Genomic DNA, 10,000 nt, shown 5'->3' on the forward strand with positions numbered 1-10,000 from the left:
TCTCTGATAGCTTTCGTTGACATGTGAAGAAATAATATAACAATGATTGCAGATGAGTTTTAAATCCCTATATGCATTATGCTGCTATAACTATGATAAAGAAGCAACTCTTCCACGTTTCTGTTTAAAGTCAAAAAAGTATGTAACGTTAAGTATTGCAAATAAATGAGCGATTTGACGATTGTGAAGACCGTTATCAGGGGTACGTGCTATGGATGAATGTGACATGATGTGCATATGAATGCGAGATAAAATCCAAGTGTAGCAAGTGGTCTCACTTAATGGAATATGAGAGAATTACTTTGAAGTCACTGCAAAACTTTAGAGCAGTCAATTGCTAACTGTGATATTCTCATCAAATGTTACTGTGGTCAATATTGTTTTGAAGGATTATAAAGGAAGATTTTACAGTATGAATACAAATGACCGATGCCTAATAGCTATATTTTTATAGATGATATTGTACAATTCAATATTTTCATGATATTTTACTTGTTTTAGGACTGTCATTATCTATTAAATTACATGCTGGCATGTTTATTCTTGCTATATCCTTTCTACCCTTACTCTCCTTTCATTCAATTCCGCGTAGCTCTAATCCTCCTCCCAGCACTCTCCCTCCTTTCCCCCTCCCTCCTCCTCCTCCTCATTCCATAGTTCCTCCTGTTCTTTCCTTTGTCTCCTCATCTCCACTCATTTCTTCCTCTATTGTTTCCTCTCTCTCTCTGCTACCTCATTTCTCCCCTCCTTATCTTCCTTTTTTCTCATTCCTCCGTTTCCTACTTCTTCTTCCTTAACGGTTTCATTCACTGCTTTCATACTCTTCATTTCTCCAAATCATCATTTCCATCCAGTTCATCACCAGCTGTGAATACCCGGTATCAAGTCAGCAGTCGTCAATACCGTTCTAATTTTTTTTCCTTTTTCACAGCAAGCAGATGGCCCTCGAGGTCGACTCCCTCAACGCCCGCGTCGTCGAGGCTGAGACCCGCCTCAAGTCCGAGGTCACCAAGATCAAGAAGAAGATGCAGATCACCATCACCGAGCTGGAGATGAGCCTCGACACCTCCAACAAGAGCAACATCGACCTCCAGAAGACCGTCAAGAAGCAGGCCATCTCCTTGCAGGTCAGTCGAGGTCGTCTTCGAGGGCTTTCTTTGAAGTTGGTCCTTGGAATTTGTTTTCCAGAAGGGAAATAGTCGTTGGGATCTCTAAAGATCGAGACAGTCTTAAAAGCTGTTGTTTTTGTAGATATACATACGAAAAATCACACGAAGAATGAAAGGTTGTATGTTGTTTATGTTGTTTCCAAGGCGTCTGATCCCCTCAGTAGTGCGGTTCGATATTTAGCTTCTAGGAAAAATAAAATAAAATAAATAAGAGCAATGTTCCTAAAGCTTGGAAGTTAGAATGCTTCACTTACAGAAAAAAAACGAATAGATCTGATGTTTTTATGAATTAGGACGAAGCTACTATTGTATTTTTGAGTACGACTAGCCTGAATATTTGTGCAGTTGTACCGCAAAGAATGCAAGAGTTCAGATCGCTAGATAATTTCCTGGTTTTCTGCATTTTGCATAGTCTTTGCTTTCATTTCGATACAATAACGATGCAACAAAAAATACGTGTATATTATCTTTAAGATCTCCAGTTCAGTGATAAAAAGTTGTACTAAAATAACTCTTGAGAATAAGGATGAAGGATTTTGAGGACATTTTTTTATATTCTTCTCATATAATATGAGGTATTAATTGTTAGGAATCAATTTTACAACCGCAGTGCTTGAGTTGTTGCAAATATTTAATTTCTAGCTAAAAATATGAGAGAGAGAGAGAGAGAGAGAGAGAGAGAGAGAGAGAGAGAGAGAGAGAGAGAAGGGATTAGGGTGGTTACTCAGGGAACTTGACAAAATTTTAAAATCTTCGTGAATGGTGATTCAAGAAACTTTTGTCTTTGTATCTTTGTAAAAGTTATGTAACACAATTCAGCCACCACTGAGAGAGAGAGAGAGAGAGAGAGAGAGAGAGAGAGAGAGAGAGAGAGGTGGTTCATCTTGACAAAATCTCGAAATATATGTTGATCTAGGTGATACAAGAACCTATTGTCTTTGTAAAAATTATGTAACACAGTTTAGCCACAGAGAGAGAGAGAGAGAGAGAGAGAGAGAGAGAGAGAGAGAGAGAGATCGTGTGTCAAAATCTTCCTCCCTCATCACGTCTCTTTCCATCCCCCCAACAGGAAATCCAGGCCCACTACGACGAGCTCCAGCGCCAGCTCCAGGCCACTCTGGACCAGTATGGCGTAGCCCAGCGCCGTATCCAGTCTCTCACTGCTGAGTATGAGGAAGCACGTGCCAATCTGGATGGTGTAAGTGTGAAAGCCGCTTTTGTTTTTCTTTGATTTTGTGATCACTCTGCTGATTGTGGATTTACACACCTTCATAATTCGGTATACACTTCATATAAAAATTTAAACCAAGTCCATTTTTCATGGACCCTTTTATTTCTCAGAATTCTGTTACACTTCAGAGAGTAGATATTCATCAAGTATTTCCTTATATGTTTTTGTTATCGGAATACTAATGATATGCTCTGTACTTTAAAATTTTCCATAAATATTCTCGGAATTTATCAGAAGCTTTTGTCCTTAATAAATTTAGTTTATAACATTTATCATGAAGGCACTGGGTTCACAGCTATCTAGTATATATTTAGGCAATGATTATATGTAGAGTAATTCAATTCATCATAAAAGATCCAGTCACTTTAACTGCAAACAAATTTTAGAAATTCCAGTAAGCAGGTAATCAGGGGCATGGACAACTACGGGCAATGGAATCTAATTCTTACTGTCTGCATCCCCGACAGGCCATCCGTGCCAAGCGCTCTGTCGAGCTGCAGTACGAAGAGTCCAGCGCCCGCATCAAGGATCTTACCACCATCAACATCAACCTGGCCAACGCCAAGTCGAAGCTCGAACAGGAACTCTCAGTTATCGCTGGTGACTACGACGAAGTCAGCAAGGAGCTCAGGGTAAGATGGGAAAGAACCCAAGGCCTTGAAACAGTGCGCCTTAAAGCTGACATATTGCAAGGAAAACCAGAACAGATGTGGGTTTCATGTCAGGCTAAAAGAGAAATGCAAAGTTGAAAAAATGCAGATAAAAGTAAAGAGTAGAAATACCCCAGGGATAAACTGTGATGAGGTTCAAGGAGTCTCAATTTGCTGCAAAGAAAAGTCGCAGTTCTTGCAATTATTTGGAGACAAGATAGAATAGTAAACAGTGGTCTGAATAATGCTGAGAATTTTCAGGCATCTCAGGGAAACGTGTGGGACATGCTCAAGGGAAATAGCAGGAATTGCCATGTTTCATTTCTTGAAGAATTCGGTAGTTACAGGGACCTTAAATAATAATAATAATAATAATAATTAATAATAATAATAATAATAATAATAATAATAATAATAATAATTCAGTATATTTGGCGACGTCGCAGGAGGGAAGGAGCACCTTTTTGTAATTCAGTATTTGGTGACGTCAAATATTTTCAATCGAATTTTTCGATTTAGATTCTGCAAAAAATTAGGTAAATTAATTAATGATATGCCGTGGATTATACCCACCTGATGGCGATTTTCGATGAAACTCAAAATAGGAAAATATGGAGGGGCTGACTGAGACAATAATTTCACAATCGTTTTGATTAATTTTCCATTTGAAATTCATTAAAACTCACAGTCAATCCTCTTATTGAATAAGGTTTATGAAGGCAAAAAACAAAGGAAAACAAAAAAAGGAAATATAGTTTTCTGGAAAGAAATTACCTTTTCTTAAACTTTCATATCCGATCATTTAGCAAACAGCTGAGTAGAAAAGAAATCACCATTACTACTTTGTCCTTTATAGACAGCAACATATGTGATATTTTTTTCCTCGTAAGGAATTAACGAATTTTTATGAGAAATTTCTGAAATACTTTAATCGTCAACAAACTCGAACATTCCAATAGTCTTAGCTGTTACGTTATCAGGTAGGACTAGAAGCAACGGGAAAGAACATACAAAAAATATCCGTTGGTGAGGAAAGGGAGCATAGGTGGTTGAAAGTTTTTTTCTTGATGAATATTATTTCTGTAATACCAAGGATTGCCGTAAAATGCTTGTGGTTATTATTGGTTCTTGCCTAAACGAGCAGCCCATAAATCAGAAATGCATGATGCCAAATGCTTGAATGTAGTTACAGCAGTAATTTTGTAAGGGTCAGAATACAAGCAATTAATCAGAAGACCAAGTTAAAAGGTGCTTCGGGTTCTTTTTGCTTCTACCTAGATTCCTACAGCAATTATTTCTCTGAATAAAGTATAGAATTAACTTCACAAAGTATGAAATCTTGTGTATCAGACAAATTGCCCTGACACCCGGGTCTCACTGATGCGTCTTCTTTTGGAAAACAGCTGAGCGAGGAACGTTTGAGCAAGACCACCGTTGAGCTGAAACGCTCGCTGGAAATCCTGCACGAGGAACAGGAACGCTACGTCAAGATCGAGTCCATCAAGAAGTCTCTGGAGGTTGAGGTCAAGAATCTCAACATCCGCATCGAGAACTTTGAGGCCAACTCCCTCGTCAGTGCCAAGAGGATGGTCTCCAAGCTCGAGGCTAGGGTACGTTGGTTGAAAACTCATCCCTTCTTTTTTCTTTTATATATACAACTGTATTGTTAAATTTAGCCAGAAATTAATTGTTTAACTAGCAAAAAGACAATTTCATTTTTGTTAAGAAAAAAGAAAAAGTTTTATAACTATACCTCTTTGTAATATAGACTACCAATTACATCCTCTGTTCGCGATTTCTGCATCTTATCCCAAAGACGCTATCGTCCGTTCATTTTTAATGATACCTCATTGAAAATTGTAATGACTTTCATCTCTTGTGCAAATAATTCTTAGTCCTTTTATTCATCTAAGTCAGCGAACAATACGCTGCATAATTTAGATCAGTCTTAAGTAGCCAGGGTGAGATAGGACATGGGTCTGACAGGAAGAGGATTAGGGCACTCAAAGACTAATAAAACTAGTACCATGATAGCCATAACCATGTGATAAGAGAAATTTAATGGCAGCGTTAGAATCACACAAGAGCAGATTCTACTCTTTCTTCCCCCTTCGTTTCTTGGTTTCTAGATCCATGAACTTGAGGTCACCCTTGAGGAGGAACAGAGACGTCACCAGGAGACCATCAGGATCCTGAGGAAGAAGGAACGCAACGTTAAGGAACTGTTGCTCCAGTGCGAGGAAGACCACAAGAACATCAGCATCCTTCAGGAGACCCTTGACAAGACTTATGAGAAGATCAACGTCTACAAGAGGCAGCTGAATGAACAGGTGAGTTCTGACAAGATCATTATGTTGATGTACGCGAAATTTTTTCTGAAATAATTCTTAACTAAATTCAAGATAATTATTATCAACAAACTATTAAATATACCTCGATTCAAATCTGTTTGGTCTAAGTTAACTAGAGGTTTTCGTACTCGTGTAAAACTCCTTGCTGATGTTCGTTTTCTTCGTGTGTCCTTCCAGGAAGCTGTATCTTCCACCAACCTGACCCGCGTGCGCAGGTTCCAGCGCGAGCTGGAGGCCGCTGAAGAGCGTGCTGATACTGCTGAGTCCAGCCTCTCCATGATCCGTGCTAAGCACCGCACTTTCGTCACCACCCAGACAACCACTCTCCCAACCGGAGAAACTGTGGTTGTCAAGGAAACCGTGACCCAGTAGAAATAAAATACATAAAAACTCCATTTTTTTTCTGTAGGACCAACGGCCTTCTTGAAATGCACTGACGAAGACCCTGGCCCTACCATATTTTTCTTCTCTTTTTTTTCTTTTCTTTAGACCGAAGACCTTGCAGTATAGGCCTACATCCCAGGGCCTTGTCTGCTTGATCTAAGATCTTCCAGTAAGTTCTTTATCCCCACAGGATGGAATCTCGGGTCTTTCTGTGGGGCAGAGACTCCTCCTGTGGGTATGAGGACCTACCTGATGGCTCAAGGAGTTCTTAGAAGAATCTGGAATTTCAAAGTCAAAATATAATCTTGGTTCTTCTAAAAGGTCCCTGGTCTCTAACGCTTGTTCGTTCACTCCGTTGGACGCAGAAATCTTGAATAGAAGTTTAATATATAATAAGCTATAATAATAATAATAACTGTAATCCTTAATGTTAAAGTCTAACTTTTAAATTTGTAAGATGATTTATTTGATTGGTGTAAAAATAAATTGTAAAAGCTTTTTATGTAGTTCACTATACACCATGTATTTTATTTTGAATGTAAACCGGTGAGATCAATAAAGAACTTTGTTATAAAAACGTGTGAGTTCAGTCACAAACGAGTCAGACTTCACGGAGGTTAGGAAGTGATATTAAAACATGAAGTTATCTAGTCTGTGAGTTATCCTTTTGGTATCATCAAATCAACTTCGTAGACTTTGAAGGTAAAGTCAGACACATTAAGGAATACTCTCCAGCACCTGAAACTCTTTGTGTCAAACTAAGAGAAGCCCTCCATAGTAATGCGGTAAAAAATTAAGACTTAACAGATGTGCCCCATTGAAAGGGGGCGGGGTGCGGGGGGGAGAGGCCGGGGATTAAGAAAAAAGAAAATGATAAAGAGTGGTAGAAAGGCAGTTGCCATGAAAAGAAAAATGCAAGGAAAATTGTTACCCATCAAAGATTCTAGATGACGATAAGCAATATACACAGGGATGTGAAGCAGCTGAGAGAGAGAGAGAGAGAGAGAGAGAGAGAGAGAGAGAGAGCCTAAAAAAACGGAATTGTGTTTGAATGTCTTATATTTGATAAATATTTCTCCTATTTCCTTAATTCAAAAATAAGTATTAGCAGTTTTTCTTTAAATCTTCAGCTAAATCCCCATCATATTAGTCTATGACCCAAAATTTTATCTTTGCACATTGCACAAAATAAAGACATAACTCTTATCGTTAAACGATGATGATTGAACATCTTTTGAATATCTGCCATAAAAACAAAAACGGAAAAACTCTCTAGAAATATCGGACATTTTAAAAAACAGCAAACAGCAACGCATAAAGCTGGATGAACTCCAGACAGTTCCTACTTTCTTGGCGGGAAATTTGCTGCCCTACTATTGGCGATCGATGACATCATAAATACTGCTGTTGCCGTAAGTCAGTATCATATTAATTCTGAGCCGTCGTTTATTTAAAAGTATCTCTCCTTTGTCTATTTATTTATTTTCAGAAAGTCTTAAATTCTATAAAAACTACTTTAAAATTGCTCTGAAATGAATAAATACTCTTAACGTGCTAATTATTCGTTGTTTTTCTTCTTCGAAAAGATGCCAATGTTTTCATTTTAATGGTAAAAAGGGCGTGTTCTTAGCCAAGTAGTCTAAAATGTTAATTAAAAGATTATGTAAATTCTTGACGAAATTAAAACTGTAAAATTTATTTTCGTTCTTTAATACCTTTTAACAGATGATATTCTCTGTTGAAATTATATTCGTGAGAGCTTAAAACAATAAACGCTTCAAAAGCAATATTTTTGTAAGAAATTTCGGACAACCGAACGGCTACAATGGAAGAAAGTTCCTTCTATATTGGCGGGAAATGTAATCGTCATTTATTTAGATATATCTCGTCAATGTGTATAAGGTCGTTATCAAAATATCATCAATTCTATATGAATTATGTTAAAATAGATTTGGAATAAGGAAACTCTCATAAAGAAACTAATTCCTTGACTATTTTCCCTCATGGAAGAGTAGCTTTTTTTTTTTTAATGGGGAAAAGTGCTTATTACTATCCAAGGACTCAGTTGCCACTTACGTAAAAACAGTTGACTCAATTTAGTGGTGCCTGCTCTTACATATTGACTGCTATTAAAAGTATGAAATCATTCCAGGTGACAACAAAGTGTACATTCGCCCTCAATTTTTATAAATCTCTGTAATTTTTTCGACAAAGTAACCGATTATTCTTTTTCTTACCTCTTACCTGTGCAGACGCTGCCTTCCTCCATTTTAGCTATCTGGGTGAAACATAATTCTTCCAAAGACGCTGGTTTGCATCGTTTTTTGTTTTTTGTGTGTCACAATGATTATCTGATCTGGTAAATGACCTACAAAAGGGTATTAAATGGTGAAAATAAATTTTGTATCTGATTTTATAAACAGTTGAGTTCTTTTGGTGATTATTCCAGACCCCTTGGAGAAGAATAAGTTTTTTTTTGCAAGAAAAAGTAAACTGGCAACTGTGCAGGCAAGAAAAATATTGAATGAAAGGATTTTCAGGGAATTATTACACTTTTATTCTATTTTAACATATTCTATATAGAGTATAGGATATTTTGACAATGGACAGAAACACCAAGACAAGATACATTTAAAGAAATGAGGAGTTAGTGTTGGGAAGTTGGAGGCATTTGGCATAATTCGCAATCAATGATGTCGTCGTCAGCCAATGATAGGGTTGGAAATTTCCCGCCTAAAAAGAAGGAACTATGTGGAGTTCACCCACGGCTGCTGTTTGAGCTTTTTAAAAAATTTAAGAGATTTGACCGTTTTTACAAATTCTTTTTTTTCCTTCATAGAACATTAAAGAAATATGAATACCAATAGAAGCAATTTGCATATAATGATTAAATAAATAATTAAAAATGAAAATGGGGAAAATAATCTTTCCTCATTATTGAGGACAAGAGGGATAAATACCATATTCGCTTTATCATGTGTATGTATGCATTGTTATTTGTTATTTATTTGGATTACTGGTTTGATAAATAAAGTCTTAATCTTAATGTACATTAATTTCTTAATCATATTAAATACAAATCTCTTGAAAATTACTAATAATTCCTATGATTATCTAATTTTCCATGAGGTTTTTAAGCCATTAAAAATCTGATGATTTTATTCTTTAATTATGACGGGCAAAGTTGTATAAGAATCATTATCCTTATCAGTGGAATGATATTCTTAAATGATCAGGTTGAGGAAATTACCTGTAATCAGAGATTTTAATACTCTTATTAGTGATATATATATATATATATATATATATATATATATATATATATATATATGTGTGTGTGTGTGTGTGTGTGTGTGTGTGTATATTATATATATATATATATATATATATATATATATATATATATATATATATATATATATATAATATATATATATTGTGTGTGTGTGTATGTATATATATAGTGTAGGCAAATAATTTTTATCGTAAAAAGTTATACAGAGAATAAAAGCTGAAATGTAATTTTGAAAAGCAGGGTGTAAAAAAACTGGAGTTTTTAATACTGTGGAAGAAAATTTAGTGTATTTACAGAAAGCTTTTTTCGAAGCAAATTCCTTTATTGGAATAACCTTGAAAACTTTGAGATTCCAAAATTTTACCTTTGCACATTACAAGAAATAATGACATAACCCCTCTCATCGTCGAACGATGATGTTTGAATGTATAGCAACGGAAAGAATTAAGAAAAAAAAATCTTCAGAAATATTGGACATTTTGAAAAACAGCAAACAGTAACGCATAAAGCTGGATGAACTCCAGACAGTTCATTCTTTCTTGGTGGGAAATTTGCCGGTCTATCATTGGCTACCGATGACATCATAACTACTTCTGGTGCCGTAAGTCAGTAACTAATTAATTCTGAGCCGTCGTTAATTTAAACATATCCCATCTTTATTTATTTTCAGAAAGTCTTAAATTCTATATAAACTTTTAAAATTGCTTTGGAATGAATAAATGCTCTTAAAATGCTAATTATTCGTTATTTTCCTTCTTCGAAGAGTTGCCAATGTGTTATTTTTTATGGTAAAAAGGGCATGTTCTTAGCCAAGGAGTCTAGAATGTTAATAAAAAAATCTATGTACATTCTTGACGAAATTACAACCGTAAAATATATTTTCCTTCTTTAATGCATTTTTATCAGATTATATTATGTTG

At 35.9% G+C, this 10,000-nt stretch overlaps 1 protein-coding gene across 2 annotated transcripts in view; it reads left to right on the forward strand.

The window, feature by feature from the left end:
- LOC135222962 (paramyosin, long form-like) overlaps positions 1-6,431 on the forward strand; it is a 120,849-nt gene extending 114,418 nt beyond the window's left edge. For both annotated transcript variants that reach the window (XM_064261445.1, XM_064261437.1), the window contains exons 12-17: positions 932-1,127; positions 2,239-2,367; positions 2,868-3,032; positions 4,454-4,660; positions 5,180-5,380; positions 5,579-6,431. In XM_064261445.1, the coding sequence (XP_064117515.1) occupies positions 932-1,127; positions 2,239-2,367; positions 2,868-3,032; positions 4,454-4,660; positions 5,180-5,380; positions 5,579-5,773 (1,093 nt within the window). In that variant the 3' untranslated portion in view covers positions 5,774-6,431. The remainder of the gene's footprint in view (positions 1-931; positions 1,128-2,238; positions 2,368-2,867; positions 3,033-4,453; positions 4,661-5,179; positions 5,381-5,578) is intronic.
- Positions 6,432-10,000: the final 3,569 nt, after the last annotated feature.

This window comes from Macrobrachium nipponense, chromosome 20, assembly GCF_015104395.2.
Source record: "Macrobrachium nipponense isolate FS-2020 chromosome 20, ASM1510439v2, whole genome shotgun sequence".
In the NCBI taxonomy this organism is placed as follows: domain Eukaryota; kingdom Metazoa; phylum Arthropoda; class Malacostraca; order Decapoda; family Palaemonidae; genus Macrobrachium; species Macrobrachium nipponense.